Source organism: Simochromis diagramma, unplaced genomic scaffold (genome assembly GCF_900408965.1).
Source record: "Simochromis diagramma unplaced genomic scaffold, fSimDia1.1 OVJJ01000321.1, whole genome shotgun sequence".
NCBI classification, from domain to species: domain Eukaryota; kingdom Metazoa; phylum Chordata; class Actinopteri; order Cichliformes; family Cichlidae; genus Simochromis; species Simochromis diagramma.
In genome coordinates this window covers 7,405,384-7,426,625 of record NW_024386772.1, presented here as the reverse complement: position 1 = coordinate 7,426,625, position 21,242 = coordinate 7,405,384, and the positions used below count along the sequence as shown (strand labels likewise).

Here is a 21,242-nt window from a genome sequence, read left to right as displayed (position 1 = left end):
CTTTTCTCTAAAGAGAAATTTTTGAAAAGGATTCCCAATATTGTGCATGATTTTTTCACTGTTTGTTTTTTTTAAAGCAGCCAACGTATAGGAAATCTGTACAATGACCATGACACACATCCAGCAGTGTGAGCAGCACAGTGAATTAATTAGTTTGCGTCTGTCTGCCTGGTTTTAGTTTCTGTGGCAATGAGTAATTGATTTCAGTCCAGGATCTAATCACACTGCTGAGACATTAATTAAAGCTAAAGAGCCACTGTCCTTGCTCTCGGGCTTGCATGACCGCAGTGAAATGAAACATTCCTTGTAACCCAAAAGAACATGCACGGTTGCAAAAATGACCATTGCATTGATTAGTCACAGGAATACTTGGGAGAGTTGTCTGATGGATAAATAGCTCAGGATGTGCCCAGAAAGGCATTTAGAAAAAGCACCAAGTAAAATAAATCAAAGTTTATTAAAATCATGCTCATATCAGAGGCTTAATAATCATTCTTCCTGTAGAAATCCATCTATTTCTCTTCCCTTCTCCAAAGAGTGCATAGGCTGACTGCATGGGCCTCTGGCTGAAACTGGGCTGGTGGGAAAATGGGAATGTGGTGATTAAGACTGGGCCTATATGACCTCCCAGCTAAAAATACACTGTTTTCTCAAGACCACTGCCAAGAAGCTCTGGACTAGGCAGAGGGGAGAGGGAAAACAAAGTCATGTTATGAGACCTGAGTAGGAGGGACAGGAAGTCTGAGTTTGTGACTGAAGAAGTGTTGTCAGCAAGGCATTTTATGATAGAGAGTAAGTGACTCTTTAGTTTGAATAAAGCCATTCTACTTGTGAAACTTAGTAACGCGGATTAAAACTTTCCATATTTGTTGATGTTGTAAACAAGTCCAGATTGTGATGGTTGGATGGTTGACAGACAGGATGACAGACATCCAGACAGGCAATTACTGGGGGCCCACTCCTAAGCTCTTCACGCAAACACTCACTTGTGTTATGCATACACACCCTCTGTCCTGCATGTACATAAATTTACACACATGAAATACATTCCTTAATACTGTTCTCTTTTAGTTATCTAGTGGCAAAAACTTCAAGCTTCTGACTACTTCAGAGAGCTGTCAACGAAGAAGAGGAGAAGCTAATTCCAGAACAGATAGAACAGAGAAAAGTCTTCAAGTGTCTACTTTCTTTTTAGAACAGTTTGTACTCTCCCCTGCCTCAGCTATGAGAAGGAACTTGAGAGTGAGGAAAGGGAAGATTAAAAAAAAACCAAAAAAAAAAAAACATAGTGACAATGTAAGATGGATTTCAGCATGAGAACAGCAAGGAGGGAGGTGGCAGCTGGGTGGCACTTCCTACTGACCGAAACACCGACAGGGAGTGCCTCGTGTCATCTGCCTGAAGACCCATGTTTGGACAATTAAACATTTTTATGTAATTTTGTGTCTCCACACCACCCAAGTAGGTTTTGGGAAATTTTCAACTTTAACTTTAGGAGATTAACAAAAGTATTGCATTAACTGGTTAGGAATTACACCCCTTTTTTATGCAGTCTCCCATTTTTAAAGTTTCAAAAGCAACTGGACAGTTGAGTGATAAGTAGTTTCATGACCAGGTTCGATCCGTTTCCTTGTAATTCGATGACAAATGAAGCAGATGAAAGATCTAGAGTTGATTCCAAGTACTCGACTTTTACTTGGGAGCCATTCACGAGACCTCAAGAGGAACTTTGTTACCCATCCAGGTGACCTCTGCAGTCTCAACTAACTGCAGGTTTAACAATGAGCAAAAACAGAAGTTGCTTTTGAAGAAGTTACTGGCAGCACGCAAAGTAACAACTGGGGCCTTACCAATGTGTTGTGAGGTCAGTTTCACAATTGTTAATATGCAAATTGTCATGACTACAAACAAATGAGAAATGGCTGCAATCATAGTATTGTAATATGGTAAAGGGTTTACCCTTAGGCCCCCTCCTCTGTCCAGAGATGGCCGTTCCCTTTTCACATAAATGCCCTCCTTGACTCCCTGCTCAAACCATCATTCCTCCCTGTCCAGGATGTGTACATCCTCATCATTTCAAGAGTGGCCACTGGTCTGTAAGTGTAAATAGACTGTGGAGTCTTGGCCTGACAAGGTAGCTAAGGTTGTTTGGTTTCACTGATGTATAATTCACAGTAATCCTCCTGTTTGCGTTGGGGACCCCGATCCTCGGCGTGGACACATTTTCTTCAGCGGTCAGGACAATTTGCATATTAATGATGCTGAAACTGAGCACATGGTCCATTGTTAGGCAATCATGCTGGTTTTGGTCATTGTGCAAATGGACTTTTTATAAGGTTGGGGAAACTGAGACTAAAAAAGTTGCTTGGATGAATGCAAAAACGTTTCTCTCACTGGAAACGCTACGTCCAGATGAACGCAATCATCTTTCTGGGATTTCTTGATGATTGAGATTGATTAAGATATATAAATACAATTGAAGGAGGCCATCTTTAAATATTCGATTGGTGCTGATACAAGTAGCAGGATGATTTCTGAAGTCCACATGGGTATTCTCTGCTCAAATTCACACATATGCTTCAAGACTCATCAGACAGCACTTCACAGTGTAGGTGGAGAAAGACCCGAAGCATACGGCAAAAGCAACCAAAGAGTTTCTAAAGGCAAAAAGAAGGATATTCTTTCATGATGCAGTCAACATCATCTGATCTCATCATCTGATTGAACGCAGAGCCCTATAAACAAGCAGCAACCAAAGGTGGCTGCAGTGAAGGCCTAGCAGATCATCTTAAAAGAAGGAAGGACAACACATAAACAGTTACTCGGCTTATAGTCTTCAGTTACTTCATTTCAAATTGTGTGAGTTTGTCCAATTAATTTTGAGGAAATATGTTAGGAAGTTGCAGGCATGGATTCTGTGAGACCCCCTGAAATCAGCTAATGCACAGCTAATTAGCAGAGTATAGCCATGTTAACAAAAAAAACCAAAACCCTAATTAATCACAGTCACACCTTTATTCCATCTAATTGTTTAGATTAACATTTCCTTGTGCACAATGCAATTCAATAGTTTGGTCAAAGTCCGATGTAAATCAGAGCTTGCGTCTCCTCTTATGCAACAATTAAGATGAATTGATATGACTCAATTTGCTAAAATAGCAAAGTTCTGGCTTATCAGAGCCTAACTTGGCATTCCTTCCGTACAGCTGAACTTCTGGGTGTGTCCATTCATTGGCCAGGTAATGAGCAAGCGCTATGCTCTCTAATCTTTGCACTTACTGTGATGATTACAGCCAGGCAAACACACAGACTCTTCAAACTAGTAGTTAATCATGCCATGCGGACCACAACAGTGCAGAAATGACATACATGCACACACACACGCACATGAACCCGAGCCACACCTCTTTTAGGAGTGCTGTTGAGGCAGGACTGAGTCACCCAGTCCTTACTTCTTTCCGTCCTATTTTCCCCCCTCAAGCCTCAAAAGACACCATGTCACGTATGACTACAGCAAAATATTTCATTTCACATAACCACTTCCTGGGACAGCTCTATTCTTGTTGAGAGTTTTTGCAGATCCTCGTCTGTTCATTTGTGATGGGCGATAGGCCTACAAGTCAAGCTTTGTGATTCATTGCCTGTGAGTCGGCAGATGTACAGTTACGATTGTGGAAGGGAGAACGGGGTGGTGATAAGGGCACGATGCCAGAGATAGAGAGAAGCACAGCCTGGCTACATCACTGTCTGAGATCACAGCCATGCACTAATAGTCTGGATCAAGCCCTCCATGAATCACTTTTGACTCTCATTTGCATTAACATGTAATCCACATGGCCATTTGAATCTCATTTACAGTAAGATGCCCTGATATTGAAAGGGTGATTGGTTAAAGTCATCTAAGATGAAGATTACATTAACCATGTAATAAAAGTAAGTACATCCCAAGGAAATCCTCTGCCATTCACATATGCAGATAAGCAAACATCTCATCCCTTTTGAAGCAATATCTTTAAATAAGTTCAATCCAATCCAATTGAAAAATAATTACTTGTCTTTTGTGGAAAAAGTAAATACAGGAAGCCACAGAAACTAGTATTGCTCCCTTTAGCAGAAATAATTAGCTTCTTGTATGCATTTTTCATAATGACTCACTCTGGTGTAGGCTTGCTAAAAATCTTGAGTGCGCTTCATTCAGTGGTACGATCCTTAGCACTGTTTTTTTTCTACTCAAAACCCCACACAAGATCTGAAGGGGATTCCAATCAGGAATTTGAATGGGCTTATTGAGCCATTCTTCAGTGGATTTGCAGGGAGGATGAAAACCTGTTGAAAGGTCCAGTTAAAGTTTTATCTGTTTAAGACTGCTGGCCACACATTATCTTCAAGTACCCTTTGATATGATGCAGGAGTCATAGTTCATAATTACTGAATGCAGGCTGCCCAGGTCCAAACATAGCGCATCAACCAGCATCACTGTGGCCAAGCAACCCAGTCTTTGATTTGTCTGTGCAAAAGGCCTGGTCTTCAGAATATAATCATTAACAAACTGTAGGTTTTGCCTATTCAGAAAAGACACATCTTGAACAGAGGTCCAATATGTTCTATATTTGTCTAATTATAAAAACATTTACTTTGACATCAATAGTATATGTGCTTGCAACAAATAGTCTGTTCTTTAGCTAATTATCTGGTGAAGTCTGTTCTTGACTAATTGCAAGTTGTTTAAAATTCAGCCCACTTTTTCGCTTATGATACAACGAATAATGCTGGGTTCATAGGCAGCCATAATCTCTTTTTTTTCCCCCTCTGAGGGCCTTTATATCTTAGCCGAATGACAGGGCACACTACAATAGCAAATGACCTAGATATCCGAAATTTAAATAAGACAAATTCCATCTATTAATGCCTCAGGAGGTTGGGGGTGTAATAAATGTATGGTTTTCCTTAATGTTCCCATTATTTGAATGCACCCGATTTATCTATGAAAATCAATTGTTTGGAAATTTAAACATGTCAAAAACCTCCATCAGACATCTTTCACATGGAAAATTATTGGCAAATAACACATAACAGCCATAACAGCCCCAAATAACAGCCAGGTTAACTTCTTAATGGTAAAGCTCAACCAGTTTGAAAGACTGAAAACTAATTTCACCTAAAAGAAATCAAATATCACCACATATCAGATCATCTGTCAGTATGTATATGACTCTGTACCACTTGCATGCACACATGAGAACACCATGAGATACTGAAGAGGAACTGAAAGAAATCAAGTATTAACACATGCGCCTGCGGATATATACAGAAATCCCCGGCGCTCAGAGGAAGTATACAAGTAAAAGACGGAACTACTACTTCCCTTGTCGTTTGCACTGTAGCCTGCAACCAAGTCGAGCTGAATGGGGGAACAAATCGAATTGGACATAAAATGGACTTTACCCTGCCAGTTCTATGTAATGCCCAGACAAACCCATGTGATAATAGAGCATATAATTTCCTGGAGAATTCATAGTGAGAGATTGGGTGTCACATGCCCCGTCCTCGGCATGCTCTTCCCAGAAGCTATATACGCTCTATTGGAAATGGACCATTTCCACTACAGATAATGCAGCTGACATGTACAATCTCTTGCTATTGGCTACATGTGAAAAAGGACAAAAATCAGACAATGCTGGACAATGTCCAGATCCAAATCTCCCAAAATTGACCAAAGTTCAAGTGTGAAATTGGCTTCTGTAGCTCCTTACCCATTTGTTCCATTGGCTGTGCAAGATGGCTGAGAAACAATCACCTCAGCTGGAGTCTGTCAACAGAAAAGAGAGAAAAGGGTAAATCGACAATCATGCACCACAGACATTGCTTTAGCTTCAGAAATAGGCCACAGTTTGAAGTGATCCTTCAATGCTTTGCCTTCAGGAGCCATGTTACAATAGGGCATGCAGTTGTTCCTGGCAAGCCTCAGCACATAGCTGCACTATTCCTGTAATGCTTGGCTTTTACTTGCAAGGAGTAAACTTGATGGGAGAAATATGGCATGCAAAACAGGCTAATTTAATATAAGTGATGGGAACAGAAGAATTTTTCATGCTTAAGCTGAGTGCACCCCAACATTCGCAACCCAAAGTGATTTTTTCTCTCCATTCGTTTCTCTAAGAAGATTAACCTAAAAATAACATCAGTTTTTGAGAATTCATGGACAGCCAGAACAATTGTATTTATCGTTTCTATCTGTGAGTTGATTGCTATAAGTTGTGAGAGTTTGAGGAAAAAAAAACAGCAAGAAAGACAAAGAGACCCTTTAGCCTTAATTATAACAGCTTGCATTGAGAAAGTGCCTTTCAGAATCTTTACACTAAAGATAAACACATAAGTGTAAAGATAAAGTCTTTACGGTTATGCTATTGAGAGAAAACAAAATCAAACAATACCAGTGATTATGATAGAGATGAGAAGCCTTAAAGACCCAAGGTTTTCCTGATTAACTGCACTTTACCTAGTAAAATTTATTGTGCCCTAATAATCATCTGATGAACAGATTAATTATTTACTTAAATATTAAACTGAAGCTGGGATAGGCTGATAGCCTCGATAAGGAAAAACAGAAGAGAATGGATAGAAGGATGGATATTAAACTGCAAGCCAGCTATTCATTTAAAAATCACATAAACACCTTCTTGGACATTAGTTTTGTGTGGAAATTGGAATTAGTTCCTCTACTGACTAAAATGAGCCTACCACTGGCAGACATGTAAAATCAGATTTCATGGGTGAAACAATGAACTTTTCATTCCAGGACTCCCCTGTGAAGCAGAAGATGGAAGAGGATGTTTCCTTTCACAGTGCTCCGGCCCCTAGATTCCCAACCTGACCTTGGAAAACCCCATCAGACAGCTTGCCTGTGTGCAATTTGGACAGATTCCCTGGTGTGCAGAGCAGCACTGTGTGTCCCTGTGGCCTGACTTGTTGTCTCTGTGAACCACAGCCTTGAGCCAGCTCCTGTGGCTGCCCTGACCCAACTCAGGGGTGTTGGCCTACCTGAAACACTATCCAGGTCAGTTCTGGGCTCCTCACAGTTCACACACCACACTTTACTACAGGGCAAACTATCCTAAGTTTAACCATTGCCCCACAAAACAGTCTAGGCTTCTTTTTAGATGGTTCAAAAATAACAAAGAAAACATGAACTGCAAATTTATAGGCTAGCTTGGAATCTATGTTATATTTTTAAGGCAGACGGACCCATATGCAAATAAGGAAAAGATTACAGTTTGGATAATGAGATCTCATTAATGTTTAACTCAGAGGGAAGTACTGTAAATGTCAAACCAGACTGATGCGAACAAATGAACAGACAGTATGTGTATGGTAAATCATTTAGCCAAGCCAACAGGCCTAATAAAAAAAAATCTAGACAGACATCAATGACAGGAAACCCTTAATAAAAATCAGTGACATAAAAGCAATAATTTAATAATATCAACTAATCAAACAATCAGTAAACTAATAAGACAGGTAGGCACAGTCAAAATAGTCTGAGTCATTGCCCACAAGTCTTTACAATTTACTGAAAAAAATGCTTTCCAATAGAGTTAATGGGCTGTGGGGTGAGGAACAAGGATAGCGTGCGATGTAGGGCCCTGGCAAAAGATCTCTCTTTGTGGACGGCAGGGTATGAATCATTCCAGACTAGAGCAGAGCTTGAAGAGAAATAGGGAAAGATGCCGTGATGTGTTCATTCCGTGGCTGACTTCCGCTCTCGCTTTTCCCAGTTTATTCTCTCCTTCTCTTTCTCTCTCCCTTCAGCTCTCCTGGGAGGCTGAGTAACCATGAGAAAATGCTTGGGCTCAGCCAGTGTCGGCCTGAAGACCAGATGTGTGGCCTCGAGGTGGTGAGGCAGAGACGCAGCGGAAACCAAATATAAACCAGCGTACCGTGACACCTCTGAAAGCAGAGGGCAGCAGGGATGGCTAATAGGACCTGCTCTCAGCAAAGCAGGACTGTGTCTGTTTGTTCCGAGCAACAGGATGCACTGCGGTACTCCAGTCCACACTTACAACTGCCTGGGCCTAAACCTCTGTGGTGGTAGTTTATTGGTAAAACTGCATACATATTACATAAATACTGAATAATGGTTTTAGTGGAAACATGGAAAGAAAAGAGAATGACGGATATCCTGCCCTAAAATTAGTGCCCAAGTATTCCTACACTGGAGGCATTCAGCCTGGTGTGACTGTTTGGGCAGCTGTTAAAGAGTAGTTTCTTTGAATGGCGACTGTAAACATGAAGAGAAAAGGTTTTGGCATAGCCCTGTGCTCTCAAGGGCCAAGCCTACATAAGCATCGGCACTGACTCATGATCCCAACGTCAGTAAGAAAAGTTCTGGCAAGGAAGAGTGTGTCATCTATGGCTTTGGTACTTCAGTTTCTACACATCATGGCGTCTTCTGGCAGCATGTTGTAAAACAATGCAGGAGCTCGTGATTTTGAATGTCTTGAGGATGGTTAATGATGGTTAATAATCGAACACAGCCCAGATGGCTTTCCTAGAAATCATTATAGACCAACCCTTCAACTGACCTCACCCCCTTGGTAGAAATGATGGAAAACCAAACAGTATCAACTGGATCTACTCTGGGGACTGTAACACAGTTAAGATTGACCAGCTGATGTGAGATTGGAGTAGTTTCAGCTGTGTTCCTAATTATTGGCTCAGCTTAAGATATTGATAACAGCATTACAACTGTCACAATCAGAGTGGCACAAAATAAGAGGTAACATGATTTGCTGAAATGCGTCAAGCGCCTGGAAGCGTCAATAAATAACTCCATCGCATGAGGGGGATTTATTATTAGGCGAAGGATCTCTAAGACCAAAATAATGCTTTACTGCCAATTGTTACTGTGAATTACAACAGTCAACTATTTGATTCCTTCCATTTACAAGTAATGTGATAAACTGAACATGCCTAACCACATGATAGATTAAGACAAAATGCCCCTCAAAAGAAAATACATCTCTCAGATTAATACAGACAGGCAAATACTTTATGACTCAGGTCACGCCTTTCATATTCATAAATATTTACGAGCAGAAATCAATAGAGCCAAGACTCTAATCGGTGATGTAACATCAATGTTGGGGATACAGTAGCTCTAAAAACAAAGCAGCACTATGAGCTTAAGAGTGGTGAGTTTTAAACTGCCAGAAATAACAAAAGCTGTTTTTAAACAATTATTCTTGCATAGATTACAAATTTGAGCTGACCTTTTAAAATGTCGCTGTATCATTTCATTATTGGGATAGTCTTGTATTCAGCTCATCATTTGAACAAGACTGTTAGTCTATATGCCATTAAATAAGCCCTTTATCTTCTCTGATTACTATAGGAGTTCAGTAGGCTTGGTTCAACTCTCAAAAACGAAAAACAAAAATGCAACAACTTAGTTGTAATCATAATTTTGCTGTTCCCTGTTACTATCAGTTATGTATCAGCTCATATAAGTCATATTGGATTCTTATAATAAAAACTAGATTCAACGACTTCACTTGGTTCCTTTTTGTTCAGTCAATAATGGCACTCTGGTTATCTTTATATGTTTTTAAAAGGCCAGGATTCAAGTCTCAATCAAGCTTCTCTGAAAAAGCTATAATTCAATAAACATTAAACCAAATCCCCCAGAGGAGCACAATTATGCACATGGATCATAGGTTGCATTTTAACGAGGGAATCCGGGAAAGTTAGAGGAAAAAGGATCTCGGTGTCTCACTTTAGAAGGCCATCAGCCATCTCCACTGGGACATGTAACTGTGATCTTGTATTGATTGCAAATATGAAGCACCGTTGGGTTCCTCTGACCACCAATGGTAGAACAGATGGTAGATTATGACCAAGATAGTGTGTGCTACACACCAACACCTCTTCGGATAATGCTGAGTAACAGATGTTGCTCTTATCTGGTGGTTTTTGGAACTGTTAAATTTCTGTTGAGCCAATAACTGTGTAAAACTTATCTGTTTCCATCGTTTACATGCAAATTGCTGTAGTGTATAACTGGCTGGCTGCAAAAACACAAAGGGGGCAATAAACAGATAAGCAGGATTTGCAAGTAATGGCTCCAGGTGGTATTACTTTCATCTGCAAAGGCTTAGTGTTGGTGTAAAGTTTATCTCAGAAGCACAAAATAGCTGTGCCTATAATTTCAACCAGCACATAATGTTATTTAGTGTGCACTGAAGTCAAAGTCTAAAAATATGATCAAAAAAAAAAAAAAAAAAAAAAAGAGCTGGTGTTTGGAAAGGCACAAAATCCTAACAAATATTTGAGAGGATTTTTTTTTTCCTGGGACACTTTACATTAAGAGCTGCATGTGGGGTTGTACAGAAAGAGCCTACCTTAATGCAAGGCAACAATGCCCCCTTACAAGTGGGTGGACAATGCTGAACTCTCTGTGGCTGATCAGATGACTAACATTACAGAGAATACAAGGCCACAGTCTTATTTGCCACTGAGCAAATGGGAGGCCAAATACACAGGATCAGTTCAACACAGAGTTCGACAAGTTACATCAGAGAGTGTGTGCATGTGGGATTGCTCAATGTTGCCCAGGCCTCAAAGACCACACAAACCTAAACGTTAAACTAAGGATCAGTAGATTCTGTGTCATGCATCAGTTTTAGAGGCTTGTACTGAACAGACAACAAGGTTAACAGTGAACATGTATCTAAACTAGCACGTGAACACTGTAGCTCACCACTTCACTGGACATAATGCCATAAACGGGAGCATGATAAATTCTTTATCATACCCTGAATTTCCAACCTATATGTACAGTACTGTGCAAAAGTCTAATTTATTAATATTTTGCTCACAAGAAGCCAGACCCTCTTGGTAATTTTTAAGTGGTCTTTAGTAATAGGTCTCAATGTCTTTCAAACTTTTATTTGGACATTGGCAGCTTTTTCAGTCATTTTCAGTCCAGTCCTTGTATGTGCTCATTTTCAGCCAAAGATGCCCATTTGACAGGCATAAAAAAGTATTTTTGCACCAACAAGGTGATTCCCAAAGAGCTGTTAGCCAAAATGGGAATGGCATTCTGTATGTCCTGTACAGCACGCAAGAAAAACTTGACAAGTAGAGGCCAAAAGCCTAAAGAAACCCTAAAAAAACAACAAAGATCTGACAGGACCAGAGAAAAGCATCAGGACCCTTGGTTGATTGATCTACTGTTCACCAAACTTCGGAAATGATTTCAGAGGAAGGGCAGCTGCCATGAAGCCATTTTAGCAAAAGGAAAGCAGGACAAAAGGCCAAATGACAAAAACTAATCTAAATTTGAAATGTTGGGTTCATCAGCACGTATGGAAAAGGCCAGGAGAGAGGTACAGTGAATGCCTAAAGCAAAACACGGTGGAGGCTCTGTCATGGTTTGTGGCTCTTATCAAAACTGATGGACTCACAACTACAGAAAAGTACGAACATTTTTTGTTCCGCCATGTAATACCATCAGGAAAGTGTTTACTTGGCAACTGACCTCATTTCTCAGCATGAGAATTATCTCAAACACACTACCAATGCAGGTAAAGCATATACGGAACACAGTCTGCCTTGGATTGGCCTCCCCAGAGCCCAGACCTCAACATTAGTGGTGTGGGATCATCTTGACAGAGAACAAAGCCAAAGATCTCTAAGAAGAAGAGAACTATTCCTGAGAACTACTTCAAGAAATTACGAGAAAGCTTGGCTGAGAGTGTTCAGACTGCTTTAAAGAAGGAAATTGATCATACCAAATATTGACTTTTAAGCTTGTTATATTTAAACAGTCTGTCTCTGCCTTGTATACTGCATGCATGTTTGTACAAATGAACCGTTGCACCTACGCTAAAGTAAAGGGTGACTCAAGACTTGTGCACAGGACAGTAGTTTTCCAAGTGAAATCATTTTCAAACACTGAACTAACATTCTTTTCGTTGAATTTCCAGTGTAGTATTGGTTTTAAAAACTGAGCAGTTTTTAAAACCAATACTGATATTTTAAATGTAGTGTGGGCATTCATTAAAAACATGCTATTAATTTATTGGTGCGCTGAAGCTGTTCTAGTGCAGGTGGTAAGTTTTTACCCGTCCATTGGGAGTCAAGTCCTCCTTGTTGCGCAATTCAAAAGATTCTTCCTCCTCTTTCTCCCCATAGTCCCGTCCGAGCAAACTGAAGCCCTGCCTGCAGCACAGAAACCAGCAAACTCCTTGCAAAGGCATTCAAATCAGGTTAAGTGTGTCGTCTTCTTCTATCCAGGTCGGTAAATTTAACATTCACGGTGTCGTCTCGACCGTAAGTAACTCCAAAAGCTGCGTGAGCGCATACAGAAAATCCTCTCCATAGATGTCCAGCGAGGAGGGTGATGGAAAGCATAAGCTTATTTTCTTCCTTTATGTAAAGGAACATTAAAAGTCTAGTAAGTGTACATGACAGCAATCGTTCTCCAACACAAAGATGTGGTTAAAGGAAAATCCTCCACCGCTTTCAGAGCTCCAGCTGCTTCATTCGCAATACCCTGCTTTAGACTTCACAAAACCGAGGCGCAACAAAACTCAAAGTTAGTATCCCAACCTGGTACTTTAAGTGAAAAACACCAGTGTGAGTAACCCTGACAGGAGCACCGCTATTGAGATCAGCATTGTTTGCTCACATTTAGCGAGTAACCTGGAAATGTACCTCAGCGATGTCTGAGTCCCGAGTTTGAACAAAAGCGTGCTGCTGCTTGGACAGGACCGTGTGGGAAAATAGACCACGCCCATCGACTTTAGCTCTACTGCGCTATTGGCTGGACACAGACACTCCCCGGGATACCACGCCCACGGTGCACGCCTCTCAAAGCAAACATCATCCACAGCGTCACATGTCCTGTGGTAGATGACAGTAATCAAATCATCCAGAATCAACATGATGTATTATAATATTCTAATATTGACTGTCTCTAGTGCTCACTTGTAGGGATAGTGTCATAAATCTCTCTGATGTAGTATTTGTAGTATTTATACAGACACTCATTATGTCTCAGCAGCCAGTTTAGTCTGTGAATATATTGAATAAGGACACAAAATCATAAGTATCTTAATAATACACTTCTAAATGACCGTTAAGTGTATTTTAAGATGACATTTTACAAAATAGTAATATGCTAAAATCATGACAAAATTCTTCACAGACTTGTTAGTGTTATGCTACATTATGTCAGTGTCATGTTTGTATAATTAGGAATCTTTCACACTCTCTTTACTTTGCTCTCTATACTATACTTTACTAAAATCCACAAAACTGCAGCAGTAGGAGGCAGGAGCACTGGTGCTAAAACTAGACACGTGACAGATCCAGCCCCCTCAGCACTCATGGCTATTTCTCCGTTAATATGCCTTCATTTCCCCTTTGCTGCTCAGTGTAGACTTCCCCCACACACTTTTGGCTTTAACTCATTCCTCACCAAGTAGAGCTCCCAGCAGCTGGTTCACCCACATCGGCTCAATAGGTATACTTCTTTAATTCAGTTCTCAAATGCAGTACATACGAACTAAGGGTCATTTTTGCACTGTGAGCACAAAGGAACATCACTACTTCAGATACTTTTAACCTCTGCACTCTGCATTCTCCCTTGGGGCTTTGAAAAATCAATAAGAAGGCTTATGGGGGTCACATTTTCACCTTAGCATTATGGACCATAAGCGTAGCCACCTCTTTACCCAATCTCCCACTGTCAAAAAGGAAAGAGGAAAGGAAGCAAACTGGTTTCATTTTAAGTATGTTTTGTTTTGACAAACGGCAAAAAAAAAGATGGCATATATTAGTACACAGAAGAGAATGTTTCTTTGCCTGAAAGCCATAGCTTTTCTCTTAGTATCGCTCTCAAGGCCAGATCCTCCCTGTCCTCCCCCATATCCCAAAACAATACGCTTGGGGGCCTCTGCTCCCACAGACCTGGAGGAACATATGTTTTATTTTTAGAGCCCTCTCTCTCAGCCCACGCTAGTAAAGTGAAAAAAAGAGAAAAACCCTCCCTCCGTGTATGGTTTCTGAAAGAGCTGAAGTAGAAAAGAAAGACTAAAAGTACTACAGCATAATTTTTTTCAAATATCAGTAAAAAACTTAACCCAAATATGATCTGCAATTAGTTTTTTTTTTATTTGGTACAAAAGCAGCAATCTGAAAATTTCTATTCTGTGTCATGCAAACTTTATCCCAGTCTTTCAGTATATTTCACTGTCTCCATCCACCTCCTCCTCCTCTCTTTTCCCCCTTCCAAGAGACGACACACGATTCTCTATTAGCACGTATGCATATATGCACTCACACACTCACGCACGCATACTTGGATAGACACAAGATAACCTGATACAGTGTGTCAGGTTGAGGAACCAGATCAGGAGTAGGGCAGATGATTTGGTAGGGCTCCCAGTTTGAACGGAAGCCAAGCTGGCTGGCCTCAAGATGGCAGAGGAGAGGAAAGTGTGAACCTGGAGTAACAGGGTAGTCATTGAAATCTGAAAATGTGATGGAATGCAGCTGCTAGATGTAGTGGAGCTGCAGTATTTCCTTGTGTCTCTGTAACAACGAGTAAAATGTGATGTTGCTTTTAAAGCACTGTGTGAATTTGGATTTCTTGCAGGTAACATGAAGGGACATTTCTCTTTTACTTCTCCTCATTCTTTTCTTTTCAGTCCTCCACCCTTCAACCCCACCCCCATAATCACTACCCCCATCCCCAACACACACACACACTTCCTGCCTCCAACTTCTCACAACACCATTTGTTGAAATTGGCATATGGGGTTTCCAACTGAGACGTAGAGTAGACACAAATCACACACATCAAGAGACAGAGCAGAGCAGTGTGCTGTTCCCTTCTCTTTCTGCCTCTCCCTCTTTTCTTTCCTTCTCTCTGTCTCTCACTCTTTCCCCTTTGAGTGTCTGCCTGCAGGATCCTGTTTCACTGCTGCCCGCATCACAGCCAGACTCATATGTTGGTGAAACAAATTGATTGTCAACAGAAAAAGATGTGAAGTCTGGCCTGCCAAAAAGCTCCCTGCATGATTCACATTTGGGTGGTTGTTATGTTTTTTTTTTTGTTGTTTTTTTCTCCTCTGAGTGATGATTGATAAAATCTTTTGATATGTTTCAAGAGCTTTCTGCTTTTGAGGTTTAATTTTGAACATTCAAAGGGGTCTCTAGACACACAGAGCAAACAGTAAGAAGCTCTATATCTGTATTTGAAAGCTACTCCGCATCTGGTAAATTGCACCTTCTGTTCAAAAGTCAGGTCCAAGGTCAAAGTTTATCTGACAGCCCCCATGTAAGGATTTAGGATTGGAACGGACCCTCTGTGGCCCTGACTCGTGACTCAGACAGGATTTCCTCCCTGCTGTATTCAGCATTGAACTTAACCCTCATCCTGCTGTGGCACCAACCCCTTTGACACCAGTCCTGTGTGCTTAGGGTGACCAAAAGTTTAGGCTGCAGGTTAGAGGACAGAGGACTGCTGTTTGATGGCTGTTAGCCCATGTAATGGGATAGGCTTCTGTAAAGCCCTGGGCCGGTTGACCTCAACTTCAAACTGTGAAATATCCAGCAGTGCATGAGATTACTTGTGACAGAAAAGTTGTTTATGTACAAAAAATGAGTGAAAATATAGATGGACGAGAACTCAAAAATGAATAATAAAGTCACTAGAATACCTGGCATACCTGAGGATCTGGTTTTAACTGCAGAACATCCAGTCACAGGGGGCCTTGTTAAAAGATTTGTTAACCAAATTATGCATCAAACATTAAACAAGAGAGACAGTGGGATTCTTAGGTGCACACCTGGGCTCACACCCATGCCATGTCAAGTATCTTCTTACCCTTTCCTGTTCTACAGTACTTCAGAGATAGTGTTTAACAGTGTTATGAATGCCACAGGTAAGGAAGTGTTTCTAACCCTGGCTGTGGGTACATCTGTTCCTGGGGACTGCATGGTGTACACGATCGTATCAGTGACAGGCAAGGCTAGAGAAAACATTCCTGGCTTCAACTTCTGACCCTCTCGCCCCACTTAACCCCTCCCCGTTTCCCTTTCTTTCCTGGCTTCGTTACAGTGACCCTCAGCACTCAAGATTACTGTGCACCAGTTCAACCTGTCAATGCATTAACTGTCAGCAAAACTTGTGCAATGGATGGATATAGTTTCGCAACAATGATTCTCATGTTTTAAGAGACAGGGTGATATTCTATACCTGAAGCATGTGTCGCAAGTACCAAGTACGGAAAATGTGCAAGAAACATCACAGTCTATTAAAGTGATTTTAAGGGTCTTTTTTATACAGCAGCTTCTGTCAACTAGATGTTAGAAAGATTTCAATCTGGGTATTTAGATATATTGACACCATTATTCATTCCAGCAGATAAATGAATGCTTTTAACTGTAGCATTGCTGATTCACTGTTTAAATTCTTCAGACTTTACTGTACTTAGTAATTATATTTGAAAAGCATGCATTCCTCCGCTTTGGTGAAAATGTAAATAGGAGCAGACATGATAGCAGAAATGTGGTTATCACTAACTGTCATCAAAAAACAAATGAGGAGGGGATGTACTGGAATCAAAGAGGCATAGAGAAAGATGGGAGACTGATAAAAATCAATAGTCAACTGGAGTAGATAAACAGCCAGGGCAACTGAAGAATAGACACAACATCTGACAATACAAACAAGCAGAGATATGCCCTCATAGTATCTGGTATTTTTACATCAAAGAAGAGGTAAAAAAAAAAAAAAAAAAACCCAATAAGACTCCTCAAATAGTTGTGCTGAACATATCTTCTTACTTGCTGTTTACAATTTAATCGTACAGGACAATCACGCTCTCCCTCAGTCCTCTATTTTTTTCCATAGTTTTTCTAAAACTTTTATCATCCCGTACTCGGGAATATCCAAATTGAAATAATTTATTATAAACCTTTGGTGTCTGGAAGTCAATGATACAGTAGGTTAAACACTGTGAGTGTTAGAGTGAGGGAGAAGATAACATATTGACATTTAGGAAGGCTGGGCAGAGAACCAGAGTCCTTCAGCTATTTTTGGATGCCGACTGTGTGAAAGTATGCTGAATGCAGAATAGATGACACATTGCCAAAATCTGAACCTGTGTTGCATTAGTGGTGTCTGTGCAAACTTGAATTTCTGTTCTTAAGCATATACATTTGCAAAAAAAGACGTGCTTTGGCACAGAGGCACATGTATGCATATTCTAACACTTATTTGATGGAAATAATGCAAAAATTACTCTGCATTTTAAGAATGGGTTGGTTGGTAGTCACCATAGACGTGTCATCAGGATTTGCAGAATCGCTGGAAACAATCTGCTGTTTGTAAAAGAGTCCAGTCCTGTGCATCTGTGCAAGGGCTTGCTCTTGCTTCCTGTGTTTAGAGATCAGCCTTGAGAGCAGCTCTTACAAGTACAAGCAGTATAATTACTGAATATGGAAAAAGTGCCCACTGCTTTCCCTCAGTCTGAGCAGTGGCCCTTCACAGAGCAACTGAGTAAACTTCAATTCCTTTGGTCCTGTTTGACAGTATGTATCTGGATGTTTTTGCAGAAGAAAATAATTGCACACTCCTGTGATTTTGGGATTTTCCACACTTCTGTAAACAGGATCTCTCAGAAGCTAAAAGTTTCAATAAATGGGTATTGAATTCTATTAGGAGGAAATCAAATATACGATGATGCTACAAAGAGTGGAGGTCTGCGATTCATAGGCACACCTGAAAAAGAACAAGGTAAGGGATTTGAGACATTTCTATATTTCAGTTTAAAGCAGAGGGACAAAGAAGAGGGTAAAACACAAAAATTTAACCTGGCCTTAAGGTAAATACGTGAGTTTACAACTTGTTTGCATTAGTTGGGATGCTAATTAACAGCCTACTGGGTCTTTCTTTCCTTAGTCTGGCAGCATTAGCCCACACATCACCACATATTGCACTTACCTGAACCCACTGCTGTATCGTAACAAAGTTTGATTAATCTGTTTGCATTTAAGGAACTGTGCCTTACTAAATAAACTGTGTGTGCTTGAGACAACACACGGGCGTCCCTCCATGTGTTGTCTCGTGTTTCCTTGAGGGCTTGAGCCAAGCTGTTGCTAGGTGCCATGACCTCCAAGAGCAACATTCATGGGTAGAGAGGGTGAACCCTGTGAGGAGGACCAGGGCTGTATTTTATTTCTGCACCTCCCCCTACCACAAACACACACTGTATACCACAAAGTCCCAATGGGCCTGGCCTCTGGCTAGGCTCGTTCACTCAAGTTCATCATTAGCATCCATTTATATTCATAACTAATGATCTCTCATAACTAATGATGTTTCTTAACAGGAAGCAGTGCAGTCTATGATCCTAAGAGGTAGGATATTTCAGTCTTTTTCCCCCAGTGATTAAGGTTTTAGTATTAAATAGGCTACTTTATACACTACATTGCAAGAAATAGCCCTCCCTTGCTTTGGCTGCCCATCAGATGCCCTAGCCCCCACCCCACCTAGAAGCTGTGAGTGGAGTGGGGCCCAGCATTGAGGGGACAAGTTGTTCTGTAACCTCACTGCCAAAGGTACTTTACTGGAGCACAGAGCTGAGCTGTGGAAGGGAAGGACACACTTTGCATGTCTAGTCAGATATTTAAAGAGTGTGTGCATGCATAGCAAAGTGTATTGTAGAGAGGGTTCGGCAGAACGTTGAAGAAAAACAGGCCTTGAGAATTAGCAATTGCGCTATTGCAATTACTGGAGTATTTTCCGGTGTGTTTTTTAGCCAAAGAGAGAAGCATTCAGTTGCCACTTTTTAAAAACAAGCACAGAAACATTGTTGGTTAGCCAACCTGACCACCTTTATACGTTGTGACTTGGCATAAACCCTTTTCATCCTCACTCATCATCCTTCCAGCTGCAACTGTCATTTACTACAGACAGTTTCAGATTAAACAAAGCCCGAGGCAGTGCAACACAGGAAAAAAAGACAGTGGGCAAACAAACTGGGAGGCAGACTAAATACTGCGGCTTGTTTGCTTCGTGAGGGAAATACAGCCAAGGAGTGTGTATCACTCATTGAGGCTATACATGTGCCTATATGTGAACTCCTGCGTGTGTGCCGTGTTGGCAGCAAACATCAGAAACAAAAGTGTCTCGACTCCATGTAACTCAGGCCACAGCTGCTCATGGTATTTAAACCCAATGCAGGAGCCTGTACTGTTGTCTTTGTGGACTTGTCATTGTGTTTATACCAACCTGTCTTGTCTGTATTTAAATCAAATTTGAAGACATGTGCAGGTGTGTGTATTCACAAATATAGGTCACTATTTGTGCAAAAACGGTTGACGGAGCGCAACAGATGTTGTCCCTTGGCATCAGTCCTTTTCTTCTTTCAAAGTGAAGGAATAAAAGTACATTAAAACAGAATATAAACCACATGTACTCTAATCTTCAAGTGCTATGTCTTTTATACGGTATTTGCTAAGCAATACAGATACTGTAGTAATACAGAAAGGTTACAAGACCTATAAATAGAAAATATATATAAAAAACAAAACAATAGGAGAATTGGATTTTAAAGGGGTAATGTAAATGTTGATCAAGTGTGGAACTACAGTGTTTAGGGTTCTACATGGGTCCTATCAGCCTAGCTAAGTATAGTACACGGTGCATGCTGGGTTGACCTGGAAACCCCTGACATTGAATCTTTGACAGGACTGCACAGCTTGTGTCTGAAGTGTTGCTGGTGATTGATTGCATGAAAAATTAAATACTGAAATACTGAATAAATACTTCAAACACAGGTTGTGTAACACATTTTGCTTGTTGAAATTTCAACAGAATCTATACCACTGTCATGATTCCATGACCACATTATTCCTTATACAGCATTAAAACTATAAACATGGAGGAATGCACTAGTCAGATTCTGTCCAAAAGCAGCCACATCTACTCACCAGCACCATTAGAGCTCACTAATCACTGTTTTACTTTACTTTTTCTAATCCTTAGAAAATAGATAAAGCCAAAAATAACAAGTTTTCTTTGCTGACCCTTTGACAGATTTTTTTTCTTAGCAAAATCAAGTTGCAAGTCAACTATATTCTCCCAGAACGCACGCATAGCTTCTACACAACCTCTCAAAAACCAAATTTTTCTTTGAACTGAGGTGCTTGCACAGATTTAACAAGAACAAAAAAAAACATCTAATTTTTGAGCTTTGCAAAGACTAAATGATGGGCTCTGTTAGTTTGGACAAAGATTGCTTCCTTTTGCTTCTAGTTTTGTTAATTGAGCTGGTGCATCCACTTTTGGTGTGAGTGGTTAAAGAGGTTGTGGCAGCTGTCTTGAGCTAACACTGGGGGAGAGCCTCCAGGACCCCTGTACTAGTTTGCAAATCCCCCGCTGGGCTCACTTTTAGCTGGGATTGGCCCTCACCAGCAGGAGGTCATACTAGTGTATGGACACCTGAAAGGAAGCTGTTTTAATTGCTCTGTTTACAGCCCTTTACCCACCAGTATGGAGGGACACCAGGTTCCCATAGTTTGGGATAAAAATAAACACCTGTCTCATCAGTGTCTGACTATCTTGCTGAATTATCAGGTTTCTGGCAAACATTTGAAAAACCAGACACCATCAGCATTATTTACATCTGTTTTGCGTTAACATATCAGCTACACATAAATAAAGACAGCACTTACCATAGAAACCTTTCCAGATCCTTCCGTCCATCCTCATGACAGTGTTATTCTATGGTAACAGGTCAGCAAAATTATCTCTTGGAAACATCTAGGCATGACCCTTGTTTATGCGTAAATGTGTGTTTATATGCCCTTGGCTATGGGCTCGACAGTGTAATTGTATTTGTGAGAAATTCTGAAGCGTGCCTTTGCGCTCGTACCCTTATAGCACATGTCCTTTTATTATGGAGTGGCACCCCTATGGAAAATACACATTGTGCTAATGGGTGCAGACCACAGTAAAATGTGATCCCAAAGCACAAAAGGTTATTTTAAAATCCAGGGCTTTGTGAGAAACAAGACCATCATAGTTCTCCAATTGTCAGTTTGTTTTTGCATGTGTGTGTTTTTTAAAGACAGAGAATATTTTGTGATTCAGGTTGAATGGGGAAAAAAGAGAAAAAAGCATGAGACTGATGTATACACGATTATGGAAATACCTTCTTACTTCTTTA

The 21,242-nt window shown here is 40.6% G+C and overlaps 1 protein-coding gene across 1 annotated transcript in view; it reads right to left on the bottom strand.

The window, feature by feature from the left end:
• plekhh3 (pleckstrin homology, MyTH4 and FERM domain containing H3) overlaps positions 1-12,708 on the bottom strand; it is a 36,593-nt gene extending 23,885 nt beyond the window's left edge. The window contains exons 1-2 of the mRNA XM_040046132.1: positions 12,123-12,708; positions 5,754-5,809 (exon numbers count right to left, since the gene is read on the bottom strand). Of these exons, the coding sequence (XP_039902066.1) occupies positions 5,754-5,809; positions 12,123-12,257 (191 nt within the window). The 5' untranslated portion in view covers positions 12,258-12,708. The remainder of the gene's footprint in view (positions 1-5,753; positions 5,810-12,122) is intronic.
• Positions 12,709-21,242: the final 8,534 nt, after the last annotated feature.